Source organism: Atractosteus spatula, chromosome 6 (genome assembly GCF_055471065.1).
Source record: "Atractosteus spatula isolate fAtrSpa1 chromosome 6, fAtrSpa1.hap1, whole genome shotgun sequence".
Taxonomy (NCBI): Eukaryota; Metazoa; Chordata; class Actinopteri; order Semionotiformes; family Lepisosteidae; genus Atractosteus; species Atractosteus spatula.
The window spans coordinates 50355684-50382054 of NC_142711.1; the positions used below are offsets into that span (position 1 = coordinate 50355684).

General features: G+C 33.5%; 1 protein-coding gene across 1 annotated transcript in view; it reads right to left on the bottom strand.

Moving 5' to 3' along the window:
- Window positions 1-329: 329 nt before the first annotated feature.
- The window catches only part of LOC148833017 (cadherin-7-like), an 87348-nt gene continuing 61306 nt past the window's right edge, over window positions 330-26371 (bottom strand). The window contains exons 4-11 of the mRNA XM_088918756.1: window positions 25921-26088; window positions 23832-24019; window positions 22391-22644; window positions 20445-20581; window positions 17290-17411; window positions 10088-10205; window positions 5815-6066; window positions 330-858 (exon numbers count right to left, since the gene is read on the bottom strand). Of these exons, the coding sequence (XP_088774882.1) occupies window positions 365-858; window positions 5815-6066; window positions 10088-10205; window positions 17290-17411; window positions 20445-20581; window positions 22391-22644; window positions 23832-24019; window positions 25921-26088 (1733 nt within the window). The 3' untranslated portion in view covers window positions 330-364. The remainder of the gene's footprint in view (window positions 859-5814; window positions 6067-10087; window positions 10206-17289; window positions 17412-20444; window positions 20582-22390; window positions 22645-23831; window positions 24020-25920; window positions 26089-26371) is intronic.

A 26371-nucleotide genomic window follows, 5' to 3' on the forward strand; every position in this document is an offset into this window, starting at 1 on the left:
GAACAACAAATGCAGGAAATGTACCAGAGCTGTTAAATAATATACTGTTCTTCAGATTAAGCTTGGCAGTGGAATGAGGATCTCGACAGCATTTGGCAAGTTCCTGGCCTCTTTATATGATATGCCATTTCTCCAGGCTGGCTTAAAACAAGTGTGTAGCATGTAAAGTCTAGGCTTTTAATTGTTGTATTAAATTTCTCTTGAGTTTCTCTTTGAAAATTCTAATGAAGGTATCAACCCACAAACCTTAAAGATTAAAAAAAAAACATTTTTCCTTCTTTTTTTTCAATATTTTTATCTTTTACCCCTTCATCCCAAAATGTCTTCAATGTCTTATTTTTTTCTTCCAAAGTTAACTCAAAGGCTAAGAGAATATGTTGCTCTCACTGTTTCCATACAAGTCTGCCAGTTTTTTGAAGCGAGGTCCCCAGTCACTGAGGTAATCATAATTCTGGTCCGAATCTGTACTCAGGGACTCCAAGGAGCTAAGTGACTCTGCTACTGAGCCATTGCCTTCAAAAGCATAGGTCTGCAGGGAGTCATAGGGGGGAGCAGAGGGGTCTATGTCTGCCTCCTTTAGTCTTTCCCATATAAATTCTCTAAAAATAACGTTGTCAGGGAGCGTTTTGTAAGCAGGGCGAGAGAAAAATTGAACCTCCGGCGTCACATCTCTTCGTGTCTTGGTGTCCCGCATGACGTTGAGATTGCGGAGTGCCACCATGTCAAAAGCCTCTGTGTCCTCCTCCCCGCCTCCCTCATCATCATAGCGCACAATGTTCTCCCGGATGTCTCTCTCTTCATCAAAAATTAGTGGCTCCTTCTTTCTCCTTCTCATGGTGACGATGAGCAGCACCAACACTGAAACAGAGAGACAATCAGACCTCCACTACTTTAAACTAATGGCTGGATTTACAGTATTTCAAGAGCTGAGAAATAAATATAAATATTCTATGATGACATTTTGAAAAAGGCAACATAAAATCTGACTGAAAAGGACATATTATAATATAAGGTTTTTCAGCTTTTTGTTCATTTATATTAAGAATGATAAATGGAAGAGAATAAAGCAAAGTTAAGATGACTGACAACGTGAAAAATCAGACACAGAATGATTGAACTTCCTTCCAAATTAAGATGGAAAATACAAGGAATATGTGTACTTACAGTACAAACTGTATACACAACTGAAAACAAATTACCCTTGTATACATTTACTTATGCACACTTCTATGGACAGTAAGTGGGGAATATGGTTTAAATTACAGCTGTTATAATTTCGTGAATCTTTCTTTCAAGATGGTGCCATTTGTGCTGATTTTATGTTTTTTGGTGTTTTTTTGTGGTTCATTTTCTGTCTCTGAGACACAGAAAAGACGTTGGGTGTCATTTTGTTGCTTCCAGACAGTGGATTTATATGGTAGCCATTGCAACCCATATCCAGATTGTCTTGGTATGATTGTTAAATTAATTGGGAAAAAAAACAACGTCTGTTTTCAAGAAAAAAAAACACATTATTTATGGACTGAGCGATAGATTGATTTGGAGTATGGTGGCACCTGTGATAATAATTGTCACAAACAGTATGGGAAAAATTAATTTCAGCAATAAGTAAGTCCCATCCAGATAAAAAGTGCACCCTATGGCAAAACATTAATTAGGCTGTAATTCAAATTGATTCCACATTGCTGGTGGCAAAAATGCTAATGAATAATGTTTTTTTTTTCAATTTAGTCTGTAATTTGCTTTGTTCATGGTTCATACCTTAGAAAATAAAGCTACTCTGTAGGTATTATGCAAGGAGAATGACAGCTCTGCATACAAAGCATAAATGAATATGTGAACAATAAATTTCTGAGAAGCCGGTTTTTCGTCATAAAATATGTTTTGTGAACAATATAATAACTTCAAATTTGATATATGTAGTTACACTATATATCTTTCACATGATAATCATAGCTTCAATAAATTTGCACAAACAAAACATTAAACATTAATGTTTTTTTTAATTCTATTATGTTAATTTTATTATTGGTTTCTTTGAAATCTAGACCAATCCAGAGTTAAGAGTTCTTGCAATTTGTGACATTTACGCCCCTTTTTCCTAAAATCAGACACAGGACAAACTTTAAAGGTAAAATGTGAGTATTACTGTATTTCCGAAGCCGAAGAATGATGTTCAAAAGATATGTGAATGTGCCAGATTTTCTGACATGAGAAAAATGAAATACCTTATGGACATGTAAGACAAAGCAACTTTTCTTTAGCCACTCCTTGGCTTGCAAATACTGTATATTGAGCATACAATTACTTTCCATGCTGTAGCTAGCAGGCGGATACAGTATCTAATGATCAGCTGATGCCATGAGAATGTGAATTTTTACTACCTGTACATCATCCTATATTTTGTATTCATGCATGTTGTCTTAATGAGATAAATTAATCAAAATGAGAAAAGTTACTTTCCAGACAATATAGTCAAAGATAAATAGATGAGACACATCTAAATGTTGCTGTAAATTTGGTGAATAAATAATTGCTTCCTTTTTATTGACTAAATAGCAATCTTGCTATTAAGTCAATCCACTTACTTTGTTTACCATTGACCAAATAGAAAATCTAGGTATTTTTGAATGTTTTTTAGAAATGAAAACTTATATACTGTACCTACAGATTAAATTCCAGATTTACTTCCTTTGAAAAAGAGTTTTGAAAATGACATAATTAAGTGTATGTTTATCCTATTTCCTGCATGAAATTATAGAAAAAAGTACACAATTCCCCTATTTGAAAAAAAATCTGTTTGTAGATCTGACATTTATTTCTGAAAAATGTTTCATCAATATGTTAGAAGTATTAAATTGAATTTCTGCACAAGAATTAAACAATTTTGTGCTAAAACTGTGTTCGACCTCAAGTGTCTAGGGGTAAAGGGGTGTAACATTTAGGATAATTTTTGGAAGCAGGTAGATTCTGGTGAGGGACTTAGGAATTGTGATAACAAGGGTCGGTGCAAAAGTAATGATTTTAAGCTGAATAGGTGACTGGTACGAAATAAGACACAATAACACACAGGATAAGGGAACTAGAATGGTGCAAAAGAAAAGAAAATAACTAACAAAATGGAGCTGGCGAGGAAAGTGAGGGAAAGCTAACCTGACTACAAAAGAAAACCCAAAACACACGGTCTTCGGTGTCTTCAACACCCTAGCTAACCTCCACTGACTACCCAAAACCATACAAGACAAACGGCACTCACCCATACTAAACTAGTGTGACTAATACAAGAATCAACTACGTGTGCGCAAAATATACCCAACAACCTGAACTAACTCTATACATAAAAGTTCACACAAATACACAAGTGAACTACGAATACAAACGAGAGTAGACAAGTTACAGGGTACAAAAGAACACAGAGGTTGATACAATAACAAGTTTGGGCAAGGTAATGGCAAAATAAGGATAACACAAACAAACGAAAGTACAAAGAGACGAACAGAAACCAACAAAACAACAAAGCCGAAGCTATACAAAAACACACACACACACAAAGCAAAACAACAAACCAACAAAACTGAAGCAAATCCAAAAGCGAAGCGAAGCGAAAACCAAAAGCCGAGCGGGACCGAAGTCAAACGAAAGGCCTCTTCCTTCTGAAAACCTTCATGTTATATAGTGAAAAGTTGTTATTGGTCGAGAAGCTAATCGAAGATGATGTCATACGGAAACAATAGTGTAATGGTGGGCCAATGGGGAAGGGAGAACAATCAAAGTCAGAAGTGTGGAACATAACAACAAACACACCTAGACCACACACTGGGATGTAACAACTGTCTTCTAGAATATGAGAAAAAAATTCCTAGGGGTCAAATAAGACAGAGTAGCATGGACATGTAAGATATGTCTTTATACTCATTGTATGAACATATATAGAAAAAACACACATGGATATCTCCGAAAAGTACAGAAAAAACACACATGGATATCTCAGAAATGTCTATGAATATAGTATGTCATAGAATAAGATCTTTCTTTTTCTTTGCTCATTTTATCTGCATATTTCAAGCCATTTTTTAGAACAAAAATCTAAACATCTAAATAGTAAATAAAAAATTCCATGAAAATCTATTGAAAATCCTGAAAAATACTTTATTTAGCATTTGCTAGCAGACTTTTATTGTTTTTCTATTATCTAGCATGACAGTCTGAATCAGCTAATGCTGACAATTTAAGTTGAGTTATTGATCTACAATAATCACAAATCTGATAACTCTCAATTTAACAGAAGTTTCTTTGTTTTTAAATAACCCTTCTTTCACAATGTCCTAAATTTGATGGGTGTTCTGTGGTACATTTTTAAACACATCACTTTTTATCACTTACATAAAAGTTTTATTTATCAGGTAGTGTTGTATTTTTTTTTACTTCTTTGTCTTTGGTTTTGATCATATCTGTCATGTGGAACTCCTGTAATTTAAACAACATGTTCGGTTTATGACTAAGCCATACTTTTTCTTGCTCATGATTATGGTGTCTGCAGAATGTCACTTCTGTTGTCCTTGCAATGACACTGCTACAAGAGCTGCACCTTGGATTCAGTAATCCGCCCGTGAAAATGGCAACGGCAGTAGTGACTGAATGACATTGTCACGACTGCAAACAACAAGAGGCTGTTGGTGTCAGATCCTATAATTGGGCTAGCTGATACCCACGACATTTGCTTTTGCAACACTTCTGCACCTGCGGTATGAGATTACAGTGCAAAGGAGCAGTCATGTCTATTTCATGGGCTGCTGCTGAATTTCCCAGCAATACTAAGAGCATACAGCTGATTCAGCCAGGCATTTGCTTTCCATTTCTGAAAGACAAGATCCCTTAAGTCCAGTGTACTTTGCTATCTATGTTCTACTCTGTCTGGGACAGGTTTACCTGATCTCACTAAACCCCTACCCATACATCGCCTGAGGGTAAAATATTATAGAATCCAATGCTACATAATCCAAAATGGCAATAGTCTTTGTATCAGATGATATAATCTGAGATTTATTTCTCAATTGTTTAGATTACCTCAGAATCTTGGTGTTCTTTCATTCGTTACAAGTATAATTGTATATGTAAGCATATTAGATACAGGTTGAGCAAAGATAGGAAGCAGCATACACTATTTATTTTGCAATAATAGATACAGCAATATAATAAATTAGTATCTGAACAATCAAGTTCCTAAAAGAGACCCCAAAATATTTAAGGGAGTTCTAAAACAAGGCCTTTTAACTATTTTAACTGCATCGCTGTTAACCTTCAAACCCTAATAGGTTTGATCTGATTGTATTTGAATAGACAGTGCATTATCAATCACTTTTCAGAGGAATCAAAAATAGGCAATATGATTATCAGAAATCTGTATTAAAAAGATATGCTCTCTATATCCCCCACTGATTCTGCAGCCATTGGACTCAGCAATTTCTGCACCATGGCTGACTTGGCCCCAGGGTCGGATTTACTGGCCTAAAATAACTCCTTGCAATTTGTCAGTGTAAAAATATAATCCATATATCCTGCACTCCTGTGAATGTGAATGTGAGAGAAGATAGACATCAGGGCTCAGAACTCTCAGTCTCAGTCTCAGAGCAGGCAGATGATTTAGTTACTAAAGTTATGTACTATAATTTCTTCTATTCAAAAAACACATTTTATTCAATGTTTATGTACAAACATAAATTAAGCAAGAGCATTTATTTGCCATGCTTTATGATCATAAAGCAGTACGAAAACCTAGATATACAGTAGTAGAATCAAAGAAAGAGAGCTTACCTAGCAATGTTAATACACAAGCCAGGATTGCTATGAGGGCCCCAGTACTAAGTCCAGCTGACAACATGTATGCTTCTGCATTGCAAGACTGTGCTATGCCCTCCTGATCGCAGTCACAAACTTTTATCGTCAGGGTGTTAGTGCTACTTAGTGAAGGACTTCCACTGTCCACAATCAGGATAGGTAGCTTGTAGAGTGACTGTTCTTGTCTCCTGAAGCCATTTCGTTTTGTCAGAATGGATGCTGTGTTGTCTAAATAAAGAAAAAGAAAAGTCAATAAATATGGGAATGTCCAAGCAACAAGTACTATACTGTACTTGCTTCAGGTAATGTTTCAATCATTTTTATTATTTCAGTTTTCCTCCTTTCTAGCAGGTAAGCTGATAGGCTTTACAGTCTACATCATATGATTATTATTTGTTTAGCAGCTTTATTTAGCTTTGCTTGCCTTTGCCAACTACTGCAACTTTTCCATGACACTAAATTGTAATTGCATTTATCTCTATCTCCTAATTTATCTTCTTGTCAATCTGTTAAAAATGCGCACTGAAAAAGTTCAACATCATTGTACTGCAAAACATCATAGCATTTTTGTACACCTGCGGATTACAATCACACCACACAGATTCAAACGTGTCAAAACAAACTCTTATACTGTACTGTACTATTTTACATACTGTAAAATAAATTGCAAAAACCAATCCTGACACAGTGAGGAAGTCTATCTCCTACGAAGACAAGAGGCATGTCTATTTCCAAGAGACCTAACACAAGCAGTTGTACAGTAGGTATGTTAAAATACTGTTCCATGCATTTGAGAAAGAGAACAGCTGAACAGTTTGTTAGTGTGAGCTGTGTTAATTGAAGTCCTAGATTTACTTCTGAGGTGAGGTAATGGTTCATCAATACACAATATGTTTGAATTTGCCATTTATAAACTTGGAAAGAAGGAAAAATGTTCGAAAAATTTATACTCCTCTTCACTTTTGAATCAGCTTCAAATAAGTGTTTAAATCTTACATAGAGAAAAGCTCAATGATCTGACCCATAGCTCAATTTTCCCAGCATATTCTGTCACTTTTCAGGAGATTCATTCTCAGAACGTTGTTCAGCTCAAATAGAATTCACCTAAGTTAATTTTATAGCACATTTTCAATGCATAATATTGTCATCCTACAGACTGTATGTGTTGTTTTTATATGCAATTTACATCACATTTATTATTTGTAAATGCCTTTTTAAATACAAAATGTCCAATTCCAGTTATTTGTGTATTAACTAGCAAATTGTTACACTCTTACTTATAGGTCCTTGTTATTTTCCTGAAATAACACCAAAAATACACTTGATGATCAAATAAAGAGCATTTCATAAATGCTGTGTCATACATCATCAGCCGTATATGCTATTCAGCTTTTAAACTAACAGGCCATAAGGTAGTATTGTTTGTAATGAAGTTTCTAACATAACTTGAACCTGCTAAAAAAAGATCTTCCTCAAGTTTATTGCAATAGAAACTGTAACCAGTGTTATTTTTTTAGCAGTGAATAGTGACATCAGATAGACAACAGCTTTGAATGCACATGCCTGGTGCATTTATTGAGATCTGATACAGTATGATGAAAGTTATCATTGTACATTTACATGTTTAAATAAACATGGGAGCACAAACAATTAAAAGAACTAGGAAATTGTATGCAATTTTAAAGACCTCCAAGAAAGTTCCTTCCAAAATATTTTTGAAGGCCAAACTATTTTTGAAGAAGTGTAGTTAGAAGAATAAGGCATGCTTCACCAAGAAAGTGTTGAGCTGTTACGGGCATAGAAATTGTGATTTCCTCATGTGGGTTACAATCTGAAGTAAAATTTAGTGTGATGAAACCTTGTAGGTCAACTGATGTAGAAGTTATTAAGATAATGGTAGTTTGAGGTTTGAAAACGAAATGGTAAGCAGGCAGCCAACTTGTTGTAAACCGGAGGCTGTTATGTATGTTAATTATATTGTTACTTGAATTATTCCTGGCTAGTTTGAGAGTGTATAGATCTAACAGACTTTCTAGAAGAACTGATAGAAGTATTGGGAACATTTCATGAAGCAGGCGAAGATCTAGGCATATCAGATATTACTGTGACTTGTGAGGTGCAGTTCTAAAGCAGATCTGGGTCTGATGAAACCTGCAAAATTTCAATTCCATCTTACAACAATTCACAAGTGATAGTTTCATTTATGAGGTTATTATGGGTTATGAAGAAAACCAGTTTTGCTATATATTTACTGCATCGTTACTAGAATGTCCATGTCTGTAGTTGAATTTTTGAACACGTCTTTTTTTTTTTGGTAAGGAGACATTTCTGGTAAAGAATGTGTTGCAAAAATTGAAGAAAAATGGCTGTCTGGAGTTTAATTTAAGCCGGAATCATATTTTGTTGTATAGTAATTCCATTCTCATTAGAGTGATCAGTACCATGTTTTGAGTTAACTGGACTTTTGTAACAGTTTGTACAAGAGGCCACATTTTGCTAAGTAGTAAACATAGCAGAGTACTCCATGAAAGGTCTTTAATGATAATAGACACAAGACCATGACAAAACAGGAACTGAGACATAAATTATTTTCAGTATTTCATTTGTGTAAATTGTTTGAGTAATTTCATACAGGGTTAGATACCTGGTTCTGTTTGTTTACAAGGTGTTTAGCTTGTTTAGGCATTGATAGACAAGACAGCTTGAGACAAAAAAGGAGATTGTCAGTTGACCACTTTGGGTTAGGAAGGTTTGATACCTTGAAAGTAAGGTTAGAACTCCCAGAACCCCTGACAAAGGCCTAAGTGAGCAAAGTTTAATTTTGAGTTTAAATTGCAATGCTACTTCATAAATAGGGATCATCTGTAGACCTGCTATAGGTGAGACATTATAACAGCAATTTGTGAGGTGCAAATCAGGTGGTGTATTGATTGCTTTCAATACTAGTCTAGTTTTAATCAGTGCGGGGACTCTCATGACAGCAGCAGCTTGAGGTTTGAAAACAAAATGGGGATTGTGAAGTATTCTTGGAATAAAAAAATCATGCCATTTTACATGTTGATGGTATGTTTTGTAGAATGATCCTTACCATTTTTGAAAATAATTGTCTAAATTGTTTTTTAACAGTAGGAATATCTTACAAGTCACATATTAACAATGTAAAAAAGAAAAGGTGGTCATACCGTCATCTTGCTGTATGCAGGAATTTTCAAATACTTCTGTATCATTATTAAAATTATGCTTATTTCATTTCATAGTTCAATAGCCAGTTTTTGAGCAAGAGCAGTTTGCATGATGAACTATTTGCAGGCATAGCAAGTTTTCAGGTGTTAACATTTAAAAAATGTTTTGAAAAGGCTTAATGGTTTGTGAAAATACTGGAATGCTCCCATATTGGTTTGATGTAGGACCGCAATTTGTGTAATACATTTAAAGACAATTAATTTCCCAGTACTTGTCTTCAAATATGAGTTGCTTCAAATCAGTTGTAACAAAATCTAAACAATAGTTATAGGCTCCCATGACTTGGAAGTCTACAAATAAGAGCTATTTTACTTAAGCAATAGCCATTTATAAAACTAGATTTTCAAAATCCAGTATGGAAGTGCAATTTTTGCTTAAAAATGAAAATCAGAATGCCATGGCTTTGTGTTGAGATACAGCAAACTGATTTTAATCTATTTTCATCAGTTTTTAATAAGTGTGTTTGTTGATGGAGAACCATTGCAAAACATAAATGTTGTATTTTACATAGACTGATTTGTGGCATTCATGCATCATTTCTTCCATTATCATCTCTCTTTTATTGCATTAACTTATACTGTCACAGGGTCACCTTTATCAAACACAAGAACTACACTTCTGAACTGTGCACGGCCTCATTTTTCAAAGCACAGACTGTGTTTGCACAACATGAGGCTTATGAAAATTTCAGCCTGTGTCTGCCATTCAATCTAATTCAGATAAAGTGGTTCAAATGCAGAATGTGAAAAGCTTCACTAAGAAATGATTGGAGCCCCTTCTGTTTTCCTCTAGGTGTCCCAGTGATTTAAAGAATGGTTTTATAGCCATGACAGCTAATTTGAGAATAAAAATGACTTTGGCACTGATTAGACCTTAATTAATGTCCAGCCAGCAAAAGAACTTTGTTTAGAATCAGCAGTAAATGGCTGTGAAATGAGGACCCCTTCTGTGTATAAAAAAGGCATCATGGCAGTTGTGTTATTGAAATGAATATTTAAAGTCACACCTTTGTTGTCTCTCAGGGTGAAGTTTAAATTGCTTGCTACCTCTGGAGTCAGGGCAAAGAAAAACCTGTGACCATTGGGTGGTTCATCTTTGTCAACAGCACTGATAGTCTGGATAACCTGAAAAACAAGAAATATACAGCATATGTGAGAAATCAAACTAAGTCAGGGAGCAAAGACTGAGCTGTAGCACCTGGGAAAAAGGTAGAGGATATGACTCATTTAAATGGCTGTGGGAAGAAGACATGACATGATTAACTCTGTTACAGCATTGTAGCAGGCTCATTGTGTTGGTTTTGAAATTCAAATAAATACCACTGGCACCATAAGGAACAATGCTGATTTTTGTCTCTCAGTAAGGCAAATGAGGTAAAATCACTTATGACAGAAAGTAGTAAACATATAACATTTTGTTGGGATTTTTGCATACATTGCCCGTCCTTTTGCCTGCTTAGACACATATTCATGAGTGCATTAACAAAACACTCTTTTCTGTGTGCCTATATCTTGTTGTCTTTGATGTATCCTGTTATATGCATCATAATATACCTTTGCATACCCCAGCTCCTAAATTAAAACATTATCACTTATGTCCCATTCCCATGATTATGTTCTATTATGTTTGTGCACTTCATTGCATTTTGAAGCACAATTCTGAATGTGTTATAATGTACAGTAAATAAGATCTTCTCTAAGCATCTCTTGAAAAATGTCTTGCAAAGCAAACAGTAACTTATGGCATAGCTTGCTTGCTCTCTGACAACATAATGTCCAGACTCAGAGCGACCAAAGAGAAACATTTAATAATATACAGTAAATTATCCATGCTTTGCAAGTCATAATCCTTTAACTTTGAAGAGATTCATATGGATATTTTAATTCAGTTAAATAATAAATCTGAATCTCAAGGAATTTAATGAATTTAGGTTCTGCAGAGCGAAGCCATAAAAACGTTTACTTCATGTTAAGAGGAATTATTGTTGAAGAATAGCTCATTCTAAGGCTGTGAAAACCTCATATTTATGGATTAAGTAAATCTCTGTTAACAGCATTTCAATTGTATTATATAGAATCAAATCTACAAGTCCCCATCTATTAAAAAAAACTTTAAAAAGCTTACAAATGGCAGAAAAACAATTGACATTGTTAGCTTGTTAAGCTGCATGGCTAATTGATATGCAGATCTCTTTCAGCAATGCAGCAATTACCACAGCCATGGTATCATCTCTAACTATATGACTGTTTAGTTTGTTCCATACTACTCCAACTCATTGTGTAACAAAGGGCCTCTTGTGCTCGGATTTAAATGTAATTCCATATTGCACTTTTTCCCCCTGGTTCTTGTTTCACTGGTAATTCAGAAGAAGTCCATTGGTTGACACTGTCAATGCCTTGAGTGTTATGAATACCCAGGTCAGGTCCCCTACTCTCTGCTCAAGACTAAAAAGTTAAATTATTTTAGCCTGTCAGTGTAAGACATCTATTTAAGTCAGAGAAAGTATCCAGTTGCTAGTATTTGGATTGATTTCACAGCAGGAATAACGTTTTTGCAACACAATGATCAAAATTGCACACATTATTGTTATTGATGTATTACACTGCACAAACTTAACATAACAGCTCAATTTTTAAAATCTTTTAACTTTGTAGTTTAGCAGTTTGTTATCCCCCATTGTCCAGAATACATACAGTAAATGATGTATAAATGTAAACACTTTTTCATAGGTAAACATAAGCCCAATGTTTCTCACTTTGTATTTGTAGTCTCTGTTTTTTTTTCTATGTGCATTGTAATACTCTGCATGACTACAATAAACTCTTCCAGATCCTCATCCAGAATTCCATGTAAATCTTTTTGAATTTTATTTGATGCTTCTTCCTCTTACTGATCAATCTAGATCATTGATATAAAATAAGATCACTAAACAATGACACTGAATGATGTTTTATTTCTCACGGTTTCCACTTAAAATACCTTAAGCTTGCCCTTGGTACAAATAAGAAGTTTGATTTAAAAACCTACAGAACATTTGGATCTAGGCTTACTACCATTTAAGCTCTGCATGTCTCTTCAATGCATATTGCACCTCCTAAATGATCTTAAGCTGACTCCTATTGATCTAAGCAAATTGAATTGTGTTTAAGCTTTTTTAATTAAGAAAGAGTTTATTTCTTCTTCTTAGTAAAGAACAGGAGTTTGAAGCTCTGGTAGATAAGCCCTCTCTACATCATTAACCAATAGACAGCACACATTGAAAGCATCTAATTTCAAATTAAAGTCATGATGGCATTTTCATTTCAGACAAACGACTGCTTTGCATATCTGTCTGAGGTATGCAAATATCAGAGGTGATCAAAGGTTTTTTTTTCCAAATTTCAATTCCTCAGTCACAGCTCAGAAATATCGATTGTGCGTTTGAACAACACAAAACAAGTCAAAAAGTGGTTGTCTTATTTTTAAAATACACAAAAGTTAGATGGTGTCAGCAAAGCAGTGTGAGCTACAGAAGGTGATTTTTTTTTAGAAAAGTGTACCTCAATTTACAGAGAAGAGGTTTGCAGACCAATTTAAAGTACAGGTATTATCAATGGAATTATTTCTTTTTGGTAATTAGTAATAATTATATTATATTAGTAATAATGCCTCATTTTGTATTCTTAATTCAATTTTATCCACATTTTATCATGTTCAATACATTTTTGCAAATGACAAAATATTTGAAATATTTTATATTAAGCTTAGCTTAATCCATAATAAAGACCCAGTATCCCTACAGTAACTAGTGTGGAACAAATACGCTATAATGGATTTTTGAAAAAAATTAAATGTACAGTATGCTAATTATAACAAACAGTTATATTGTATATATATAATTATTTTTATTTGGATTTTTATTCTTCCAGATTTTTGATCAACAAAAATGTGTATTCCATAGCTCACCAAAAATATAGAAAAAGACAAACCTATAGCACATTCAATTTGAAATGTATCTTTGTTTGGAGACACATGTGATGACAAAAGTGATGACAACACTAGCAATTACTGACTTATACGTTTCTCATAACCAAAAGGAAAGTGATTCTGATCTGTGTGTTTTGAAGGTTTTAATTTTTATCATTTAATAGTTAGAAATTATTTTAGAAAAATTGTAATATTGCATTCTTTTAAATAATTGGTGATGTGTATTTAAACAAAAATATATTTAAAAAGGGATTCGTTTCCTTGACCAATTTGAACACTGAACAAATATTTCTTTAAAACTGGTCAGTATTTTTTTCACAAGCTATGCAGATACACGGCGCTGTAATTCACAATACAAAATTCCTTAGTCATGCCTATCCTTTCAACACAACACTGTAATGCACAAGACAGTTATGGAAAATGCAAGGTTGTTTATCCACACTATTCAAGTGGAAAAATAATACAGTTTTGAAGATCACAGGACATGGATACATTTTCGAAGAACTATGGGATTTACTGAGGGGCATTCTGGGTCATTGGGATTAACTAACACAGATTTTGAGATACCTTATTGATAATAAAAACATTAAACCTGCTTTTATTGTAAACTGCAGATTGGGAAGTTAAATACATTATACATTTTTAAATAAAGATTACAACTTTATTTTTGTATTTTAATAAATATTATGCATTTTATACAGAACTGCTTCAGTCTAATCTTATATAATACCAGTGGTAAGTAAATTATGTAATTTGGATCTATTGTATTATTTTATTTTAAGTGTTTGTGCTCCTTTTTTAAACAGATATTTTACTATCACAATAACGAGTAAGAGACCTTAACTGTTAAATAATGGTGGTGTCATTTTCATCAAATCAACTGAACAACAGTATTAAAAGTGCAAATGTTCTTTTTTTCAGAATTAGCTTTTCTTTTTGTAATCCACATCAGTTCTGTGTATTTCAATTCTCAGAGTCTGTGAGTCTGATATTCATGTGAAAAATAAAATAACAGGAAAAACTAAAAACACATGACATACAGGAATTGTAGCTGTAACCATAGAGACTCCTGTTTTTCTGCTGTGCTAAAAATTGTCATAATGAGTTGTGAAAGCTGCAGTTTTTACACATTTTATTGCTGCAGCTCTCAACCAAGAAAGTGTTCATCAGAGTGGATCTCTAGTTAAATCTGAACACAGATTTATTTTACGCATCCTCATCTTAAAATCACTGACACAATTTAAATGGATGTCACTTATTTAATGTTCAATTGCCCTTCTAGTCTTTCTCACAGCTTTAATGGGATATAGTTTCATTAATCAGTGAAAAACAAGGAATTATCATTTCATAGCTAATAAATTATCAGTAGATTTTATTAATACTACCACAGACTTTCTTTCAATCAGGTTATCTTACAGAGTTTTCAGCACGGAAGTAGTTATTCAGTACTGATGTTTAGTAAAATGACCTTAACAACAAAGCATAGGGAAATGTATTTATTAGATTATATAAATACACAGAGATGGATTGTAGCTACCCAAGATGCAAGTGGGGAATCAATTGGAAGTATTTGTCCATACTTGTGTTTGAGAACTTTGTTGATTCTGCCAGACAAGAAAAAAAGAGTACCTACAGATAACCCAGGGACCTCTGCTTTCCAGTTTCAAAAGTAAATACAGATTTGCTGTGACCAGGGTCTAAAAGCTTTAGTAATTATTATTGCACAGACAGTTTTATTCTTTAGGGAGCTTTCCACCTAAGACAAGAGCCCTGCTTAGAAACCATTTTACATCTTCAAATCTCATCCACTCCACTGCTTTCCAATCAGGCTAGACAACCAAGCTGTTTATTTTTTAAATGGACCTTTTTACCCAATTAAAATATTTTGTGGATCTGCAGCAAGCAGTTCAAAGTTGGAGGAGAGGGAGGGTGTTGAGGAGAGTTTGGTGGATCTTGGTACATTTAGTGCCAGCATTGACTTGCATAGACATCTAATTAAGAAGGTTAAATTGCAAAGAGTAAAAATTCATTAGGCAATTAATTGATGCATTGCCCTGGGTCATCTCTGTGTCACTAGTAATAGAATTTTGGGGTCTTAGGTTAGTTCCCAAAAGACCTAAAAGAAAGTGTTTACATAATCTTCTTTAATTTTAAATCTTCTTCCTGAAACTCTTCTTATCTCTTGTACAGTATGTGTGGGGTTTAGCATTACAAAAATGTTACTTTTATTATTTCTACACTCTTATATGCTATTTTGAAATCTTCACAATAGTGCAGAGCTGTCATTCAAGGGATATTTCTTTAATATTGTCAAAAGAATCAACAAAAAAAGAATAATGAAGATAGTGAAAATTGGGTACTATAATTCAACCCATTATCAGAAAGTTGCTTTTTCCTGATAAAAGTCACAGCAATCCAGGGACAATCCTGAAAGTGCTGGTAAAAGGCAGGATTACTACTTGAATGAGATGCCTGTCTGTCACAGGGCACAAACACACACTGTATAAGCACACAATATGGTGTTCCTATTGCTTGCTTGCGAATATCCAAGTACAGTATATAATGGATCAGAGAAACTAGAGGCTATGCAATGATAGGCACACTTTCTGCTCCTATTTTTTTAACTATTTTCTTGTAGAAGAAATACTGCAGGGCTGTGACTCTGTGCATTCATGACTATAAGAGAAACAGTGAAAGTGACTTTTTGTGTATTACAGAACTATTATAACACAATTTCAAACTTTTAGTTTTAGCAGTGACTCACTTATCCGTTTCATGCATCTACTGTATGTATTGACAAGAGTGTTAGAAACTACTGCACTATATTATCCTGTACAGAAAATAAATTAATATTGCAGCCAAGGAAGAATCACTATCAATCCATAAAAGTTATGTCTTCTGAGAAGGATATTTTAATATGAGTGACTTCATTAGGATAAAAGACAACAGGTTATTGAATACAAGCGCAATTTAAATCAATTTGTCAGGAAGGCATGATCAGTCTCTTGTCCTCTTGTCCAATTATTGTTGATGATCACTCCTAGAAACAGCATTTTTATAAATGTTACAGTGTTTAAAATATGACCAGAATTAGTAATACTTTTCTGTGAAAAGAAAACATTAAATTTGAAACAGCAAATTAAGAAAAGGCACATTTACCTCCTGTAAAAACAATAACAAATTATATCAGAGAGGAGTGGTGAAAAAGGTTTTATTTGCAATTATACTGTATACTGTACAAACATGCCAAAGTAAAATCCTGAAAACTCTGGATCTAAGTTAATTTAACATTTAACCTTAAGGATTTTATATGATCAAAAAAATAAATCAATGAATCAGGGGTTGGACATCAAACTGGTAAACTGGAGTAATCACAGAGAATATTCTGAGATTAGACATACTCTAGCAAAACAAATACATTTGCTGTTTTTTAACATTTTTGTACACAAAGAAATTAATGGTGACCTTACACACAGTAATGTGAAATTCAAACATGGAAAAGGTGAATTTCAAGTTTCAGCTTTTTTAAATTATTTTTAAATTTTATTTTTTGTAATATAATTTTGAGGTACTATATACTAATATTACATAATTAACTCCTCTACTTTACCACAAAAATATCCAGCATGGAAATAATATGTATGGAAAATCCAATTTTCAAAGGATGAGTTTAGTTTATACAGTAGTATATCCAACTTCATTTTCATGTTGCAGTCAGCTCATCAGTTGAATGATACTACATTTTCTACATGAATGAGTAAAAAGTTGGCATTTTAATTTCATTGACCTAAATCACAAATCATTTGGAAATATCTGTCTTATATTCTTCAAATATGCATTCTCAGATAAGGACCTAAAAATACAGCATCATAGCACTGAATCTACCATTATGTTAAGAGTGCTTTTACCACTCTTACTCCCAGTAAATCATCATTGTTGACCTACGAGGGTGGTATTAGTTGCATTAATTGCTGTGTGGCACTGGACTAGCGTAATTTTGTTCAGCACTTGAACCAAAGGTGATCCTCACTTGTGATTAAATGTAGAGTTATGTAAAGACAAAAACCCACCTTGACCAGAGAGAAAGGGATAAAGCATTAGTTTTAAAACAGAACCCAGGATTTCTACATATAGCAAACCTGCAAATGCAATGGAAAACAGTAGCCGTTATCATTGTTACTTAGGCTAATTATTCAAATCCAGTAATATTACAATGGTGCAGAAAATAGTTTTAAAAAGTACCTGTCCAGGTCGAGCATTTTCACATAGGAACGTTTCGTATTCTATGGCAAATACTGGTGCATTGTCATTGATATCCATTACTGTGATGATTGCAACCCCTCTTCCAACTTGTGTTGGATCTTCTGTAAAGTGCATAAAAAATAATATAAGATTGTATGCAACATATTCACAATATATGCTTATGGCTTAATATGTTATAATAGCTAAAAACTAAAATGAACAAGGCATACTTTATCCAAAAATCCTTTTTGAGCAATAAAACTGGGGCAAATTTACTATTTTTGTTAAACTAAGACTAAACACTACAGTGTGGTATTTTAATGGTGCAGTTTAATAAGGCATAGTGAAATTATAGGAATCAAGAAAACTGATGATGAAACAAATCCTATTGTAATTATGCCACCTTAAACCTTCATTAAGGAGCAAATATTAATTAAATGCAAATTAAATGCAGCTGTTTAAAGAGATGCTTGTACATGTGTAGATCTAGATATACTGTATATACTGTATACAGCTTATTATGGTATTTCAGCAACAAGGTTTAAGACACACCAACTACTACCGTAATCGATTGTTAAAATAAAAGTGAAACATTATAATACTGCTTTCAATAAAGATTTCAAATAAATTAATTTTGTACATCTGGATGTAATAGTAGCACACCTGCTGTTGATTTAGTAGGGTGAAAGAGGAGGAGAAATGCATCTGTAATTATAATTTGTTCTTTCCAGAGTGTCATTGGAGATAGCACTAAACTGCATGCTGTCTGAGACATTAAAGTGATTGTTTAATGCTACAGAGAACAAAGAAAATCATTTACTCAGTTGCTAGAGGCCACATAAGGTAACACATCCACAGACATCTGGATATGCAGTTCTTTTTCTGGTTTTACTTGTCTTCTATTTTCAAAATATTTTGGCATCTTTTAAAGAAAGCCTGAACAAAATAATGTATTTTTTATAAAAAGTAGAATTGTAGAGTGTACTCTAACTAGATAGATATGTAACCATACTCTGGTTACATTTAGGGTCCATTTAGGTTTATTGGCTTCTGGCCGAATGTGTAAGTGTGTGTCTTTGTCTGTGTGGCATCTTGTCTTTAAACCAACTCATTTTCACTTTTAGTAGAACCGTTTTCAAACAGACAATTTTAATATACTGAGATTGAAAAGATTTTTTTTTTCTTACCACAATAGTTTCATTAACAGGAAAAAAACAAAATCTTGTTGCCACAAGTGCACTGACATTCTGTTGAACATACTGTACATGAAATAAATGAATTCATTATGGTGAGTAGCATATGTCATCAACAGGATTCATCAACAGGGGGCCTACTCTGAAAGTGACAGGCTAGTGGCATGAGTGGCCATCGTCAGTAGAAATATCTGTGATATATGCTTTGCAAAAGACTTCCGATCCTATCTCATGGGACACTGCCCTAGTCCATGACATGTCAGAATGAACCTGCAGGAACAGAGGTACTGTACTTGTAGTGTCATGTAATCAGGTTGCCATCAAATTGAGCTCTGCAGCAGACATCTATAACTCAGACCATTACCTCTTCATTAATTGGCCTGTTATACACAAGAATTAGTGTCTTCTTCTGCATGTCTGCACCACAATCATGTATACAAAATCTTGTTTCATTGCTAAAGAGGATTTCCATCACCAACATTAAGATGGCTAGATGACATGATATTTTGATAAGCCAAGCATGCAATGTTTTGCAAACTCTTCCTATGGTGTACCATTTTATGCAATTACAAAATGAGGCATACACATTATTAAACTTAATATTTTATTCAATACCTATATCCTTAAACTAAATCTATCTAAATTTAAGATAAGTTACAGTAATGATCAGCAGAAACGTAAAAAAATATAGGTATTATGCTGCATAAATAATCAGAACTGACCCATGAAAATTTGGTGGAAATACATATTGTCAATTCAAAGCTGAGAGTCTTTTTGGCAAGTGTTTAAAATTTGTGCACACTAGCTTGGGGCAATTTATGCCTATTTTCCTTGGATTCTTTGTTCAACATCTCTGAAGTTACTTGGGGATTGCTTACAGACTGCAGTTCTCAAGTCTTTCTGCAGTATCTCAATAAAATTCAAGTTAAGATTTTGACTAGGACCATGCCAAGACTTGCCAGTATTTTGTTCTACCTACAGTATGTTCCCATCAATCTTAACAAGAAGTTTCCCAATCCTTGCTGATGAGAAGCAGAACTACAACTCAATTCTTATTAGTAAGAAATGTGTTGACAGAGTGATGCACTCAGTCATGATGTGTTTGTGCCAGATACAACACTTTGCATTTAAACCAAAAAGTCTTGTCTGACAACACCTTTTGCCGCATATTTGCAGTATCAATTAGGTCTTTGTTGAAAACCCCAGGCAGGTCTTGGGATGTTTCCATCTCAGGTTCCATAGAAGGCCCTTTTTGTGGCTAAGATATTGTTGATCCATGAACATTTTCTTTAATCTCAGCCACAAAACTCATCATTACTCTGTAACTGTGTAAATAGCCATTAAACTCACAGTGGGATCGCTAACCAGTTTTCTTCTTTCCCAGCTGCTCAGTTTGGTGAAGGAGGTGTCTGACTGTCTTCCACTTCTTAATGACTTCACTATGCTCAAAGAAATATTGAAGGTCTTTGTTTTTGTAACTAAATCCTTGCCTTTATTTAACTTTATTATATCTCTGAATTTTTCTGAAAGCTTCTTGGTCATTCAACAGATTATACCACCTCATCACCTCTACCAAATCATTTCTCACTAATTATTTAAAGCTTATGCAATAGGCAAAATTTCCCAAGAGTATCAAGATCTGCCAAGAATTATCAATGCATACAACACCAAAAACATTTATTCGGTATCCAAATCTGTGAAGTTTATTTTTTGATAAACATACAAGCAATGTGTAATATGATTCTTTTTATGTTCAGTATATAATTTTATATTTTTATTGAATTACAGTACACTGAATGAATTAAAGACAACATGTGACATACTGTACATACGGTATCACTTCTTAGACCAAATAGTGCTAATTCAAACTGAGCAGATTAAAAACTATTTATTCATTGATTATTCAAGTATTAAAAAGAAAAGAATATAAAACAAAGGAAATCTTTGTTTTGTAATACTTACGACTTTCCATTGCAAAAATGGTAATATTGTGCACTGCATTCATTTCTCTATCCAGCTGTTTCGCTATACTAATGACTCCAGTCATGGCATCAATATTAAAGAACCTCTCAAGGTCTGTATTACGATCTATTGAATATCTGGAATGATGAGAAAAAATGCCATTTAATAAAGTCCAGCTTTTTGTCAAGGCTTTCCATTTGAAGTCTAGGTGATGAATTTTATTTGTGTCTCAATTTGTAAACAAATAAACAATTTGTAAACAGTGGTTGAAAGTAAATAGTCAAATTATACATAAAAATGAAAATCTAGTTGTCTGGAGTACTTTTCTGAATTTCATGGTTACATTTCCTTGGATGGCATCTGGGATTATTCTGGGGAAAAAAAATCTACTGTGACACTCAAGAGACTTTATGTAATATTATAAATATCAAATCCTGTTCTAAGGTCACTTGTTGTCCACAGTTTTTCATTCAAATCCAGCTCTTAAGAACCTTAATCTGCTCATTATCAGTTTAATTGTAATTGAATTAAGCTCTTCAGGTGCTGGTGCTTTAAAAATCTAGGAAGTCTACAGAAGGTGCTGTTGATTTATTTAAAGTGGAGCTGATTATTCCATGTGGTTTTAAGTAATATGGCTCTGTATTTGTTTTATACAGAGCTTAATTTTATCATTCTTGCTCTTTGTACTTATTGTATGTCTAACTAATATTGCCAAGTGACAATTCTTTTTTCTGTGGATACTTTAGTGAATTAATATAATTTAGTGAACCATATGTCCAAAATACAGGGATGAAGCTTGGGTGCTTTTGGAAGATTAACTATCTTCCTAGATTGCACTAACATATTGATTTGACATATGGACCCTGAATGCACAAATGATCACAAAGCACCAGACAGCCAGGATGGTTGCAATATGAAAAAAGAGACAGAAGAGAAGTGAATGGCTCAGGTAAGACAAAAGAGAGAAAACACTTTGACAGTGGGGTAACCACATTGCAAAAAGAGTGGAACATACAGTATTTTGAGGAGAGTCAATTTTCTTCCTATTAACTGAATTAAATTTAAATGTCACAAAATAAACACCAAACTCAGTGCAATCTACTTTATAACAGAATAGTTTTAAACAGGCAATTTAAAATCCAGATACTTAAAAAAGCTGCCAACTTTCGCTGATTTTTACGCTGATGTATAATTTGCTTCACTTCTCCCACTTTTACTCTTTAAGGTTTGTAGCTACTCAGTTATTTTGCTGAAAGCTTATATCTTGGCTTCTTTCAATAAATGGCTGAATGAGATACTGTGAATACTTATCTTCTAACTACCAAACTTAGATGGACAAATGGCCTTCTCTTGTTTGTAAGTGTTCCTTTGTTCTGATGTATTCCACTTTTTTTCCATTCTCCAAATGAAATCCAATGCCATTTAAAAAAATATGGTTAACTACAAAAAGTGCTTATTGTTATTCACCACTTCTGCTGCACATTATCTACTGCATGATTTTAAATTTTAAATCTACATTTTTCTCTAAACAATTCAAAGGAAATCAAAACTTGAAAATCACTTAATAATTTTGAATGGTTGGAGAATACAAAGGTATTTTTAAAAATAAATATTTGTGTAAAGAATGTTTAGTTGAGTCCCCTGACTTAGAAAATTTCACATTCTTCCAGAATACTCAGACTGTCTTGTTTTAAAGACCAGTTTTGAAGACTGCTGTATAATCACTTCAAGGAGTGACCAACTGTAATTACACAAAGATGATATCACTGTATGTAAGAAAATATAGATGTAAGAATCAATGTAAGAAGGATGAAATATCTTTTAATAATTTATCAGTCTGTGTTATGAAGATGTTTTCCCTTTACCTGAGAGCTGCTCATGTTAAATGACCACATTACTTAATACATTAAGAAAAATGGAATAAAAGGTTATTTTCTCTAGCGTACCTAATTGGACTATTAGAGGCATCAGGGTCATGTGCCGATACTGTTCCAATGATAGTGCCAACCTTTGCCGCCTCAGAAACAATCATTTTGTTCAGTGGAGATGTAAAGATTGGTGGTTCATCCACATCCTCAACAGTGATATTGACTGTTGTTATGTCACTGAAGGGCCCCAGGCTCAGAAACTGAGGGTCAATGTTTTTGTTTGTAGCTTCAATTCTCAAAGTGTAATTTTCTTTCGTTTCAAAATCAAGCCCCTGTTAAAAACACAAGCAAAAAATATACTTCTAAATATCAATCACACATTTTCAAAGTCATAAAAGCTGCACAATCCTTAGCTACTCTGCACATTGTTAAAAAAACAATGCATTATGGGTTTTTTTCAGTAGCTAATAGCCATTTTTATACTGAATACTTGTACAAAGCTTTTCTGAAGAACATGATGTACAGTAGTCCTGCACATATCATCATCATTACTCTTTTTGAGATTGTCAGTTTTTAGATGTATTATTAATTCTCAATTTAGGAATATATTTGACTTCATGTTTTTCAAGTGTTTCCACAGGGAAGTGATCAGGCCATGTGCTAATTGGCCAGGCAATCACAAAAGCATTGATACATTATCTTTGTATTGTATAAGCAGAGTTAACTGAGCACATTAATACACAGTAGTCAATCTCTTGAAATATCACTGCTATTGCTTTAATTCCTTGCAATTCCAAGCTTCTAAGTGCAGTGTGAAGAGTTAACGTTAAATTCTAAAATCTCACTTAACAAACAACTCGAAAGAAAGTGTATTTCTGTAAAATGAGAAATTAGTATAAAACCTAGCAATTTCCTAGTTCAGTCAGCATGCTTGTACTAAACTGGACTCTACCTTCCAACTTCCAAATAATTATTATATATTGAATAAAGTTTTTAAACCAGTTATAATGTAAGAGTTTTGTAGCCTCTTTTAATGGAAACAACTTCAAAGAAGTGCAATTTTGATATTTATGTTCAGTATTAACATTTCAAGAAAAATATTGTCAAACTACCAGGTGTGTTTTTAAGTGTTGTTTTCCCAAACACCCTTGTACAGAATTTGTTATAAAATTTTTCCATTTCACTGACATATCCCCCTCCTGTAGTGAATTTCTTATGTTTAGTGACTGAAAAATTATATAAGATTAATATTTATGTGTTGAGTTAAAAAAATGAACATCGGTAACAGACAAAAAGACTATAAGACATTCTTTAAAACTATGGTAAAGAACAACTGTTGTTATTGTCTACAGTAGATAATTTGAAAGGAGTAACTGTTAAATAAACAGAAATCAAACTTATTTATTAACTTATTTTGAAATTAAGATATGAAAATGATTTACGTTAACAGTTATTTTATGAAAAGAAAAAAAATAGTTTACAAAATGCTCTGAATTCATACATCTTTAGGGTACACTACCTTTTGAAGAGTTATGACTCCCTCCTGAGTTTCTTTGTTGGCAGAAACTTTGAACGTCCCAAGGCCATCCCCATCTATAATCCTGTATTCCATTTCAGCATTTGGTCCCACATCAGCATCAGCAGCTTTTATCTTTGCTACCATGGATGCTACAGGCAAAGACTCAGGCACCTTATATCGATAGATTTCTGCAAAACCCAACATGGTTATTGATGAGGCAATTTTCTTGCTCTTATCAGCCGTTTTCTAAACAGCTAGACTGTTTAGTTTTTACTTTGCTGATTGAACTGATTTTGTCTCCAAGTGGCTTTCTTCAAATGTCTGTTTAGATGTCACAGCAAACAGGTTTAAACAAGCTGGGCACTTCTGCCATTGAAAATAATGTTTCTGAAATAAATGAGCACCATTATTAGAAAAGCTTTTTCAATGCCTATTCTTAATTAGATTCATTTCACAAAATAATTGTGCATATACAGTATATACAATTTACTATGGAATTGAAGTATTAAAATAGTCATAAAATACTTCACTATCATTGGAGGAATTATGTTTGGCCACGAAATTTCCAATTACTGTACAATTTATTTCTCCTTCTCACAGTCCTTAACGTTTTTTTTAATAATAGGGATTACAAAAGAAAGAGTACAATAGATACCATTGGGAGAACAATTGCCAGGTGATAGAGCAGATACAGTACTATACAGAATACATATAACTGATAACATAGAGCTAATTCCAAAGAATCAGGATTTTTCAGATGTACAGTTAAAATTAGATAAGCTTCATAAAGAAATAAATCCTTTAAACAAGAACCAAAGTGAATATTTTGATAAGGCATATTTTTCTTCTTGATTCAACAAATTGTCTGATGAGTCTTCTTCCTTACCTATAAAACCTAATTACATGCTTTTTCCCCACTCAGAAAGTCATAATCACAATCCACAAACTCGCAACTGCAGACTTTTATTAAAGCTTTTTTTCTCCACTTCAGCAGCCTGATATTATGCAGTGTTTTGATTAGCCATTTTGTTTCAAAATGCTAATTTACTTAACGTTGTTTGCCAGCGCATAATCTTTTTTGATGGCTTTTTAATACACCGTGGAATGGCTGCACCTTAAATAGCAAAATTGCTTCCCTTTTTTCAATCCCTTGATCCTGAGCCTGCTGGGATCTCAAATGGAAAGTAGCAAACTGAGTTAGCAATCACTAGTGTACATGGTGGGTGATAATAAAATATTGATTCTGTCCAATGACCTTGCTATTACAGTTTAAAAGAGCCCCCTACTCAGCAGTATTACCTAGATTAACCCAGTAGTTTATTTTAACTTTTTACTTTTGCTTCAAGATACGGCACTGTTATGCATCAGCACAGATCTGTTTTTCAGTGTTTAAAGCTGCACTCACAGCATCATACACCTCATTTACATTTTTTGCCATATGTTCTCTAGTCCATACTGTGATGAATTGTAACTTAAAAAATGTTATGGTCACCTGGAAACAAAATCATAAAAAAACTTAAATTTCATAATCTCCTTTTTAATATCCCTTGATGCCCCTGAAAACATGATGTCTAAAAGGATAAATGCATCATTTTGCAAACGAAGGTTCATGTAGTATTATTGCAGAAGTTTTATTATATGCATCCTCATAAGTTTTTTAAAAAAAAAAACTACACTCACCTTCACAAGGACAATTAATTTCACACTTTCTGTCTGCAGTTTTTATTGACATCACCAAACATTGCTACAGAGGTACAGTAGCATGTAATGGCATGTATCCAGTATCTACTAGGAATACTGGATTCACATCAGCCATAAGAATACATTCCTGCACTACATACAGTATAAGCTAACTTGAACTGAGTGTTATAGACTATAAGATTATAAAAGAGCTACATGTACATCACTTAAACAGTTTGAGCAAAAGAGGACAATGTAAAGTACACAGCCCCTTTTCTTGAATTCAAATACATCTCAGAATTTAGCTTCCCTTAATAAAACATAGAACACATAAACAAAATAAAATGTATTAATGTAGAATTTTAACGCACATCAGTAAAGGGGCAATAGTAAAATTCAGTATCCTTACTGTGTGAGAAGCGTGGTGGATTGTCATTAACATCTGTGAGAGTGACAGTGACAGAGGTTGTTCCAGATAATCCTCCCATTTGTCCTACCATGTCCTTGGCTTGAATTACCAAAAGATACTGATCCTTCAGTTCCCTGTCCATACTGGGAAGAGCAGTCCTAATAATTCCTGTAAAAAACAAAAAGTGAAAATTTAAACAAATTTTGTAAATAAATGGTGCTTAAAAGATTTTAATGATTAAAACCTTTGCTCTTTGCACATGAATCTAGATTAGAAGTCAGTTGTTTCTGACTGTTAAATTTGAATATATATATATACTGTATATCCCAAGCAATCATATTAAATTCCCTTTATTCTACATCCTGATATTCCTTTTAATTCAACCAATAATAATCAAGGATCTATTAATCAGTAAAAGCACTTATTTGAGATGATTTCTGTAATTACATTA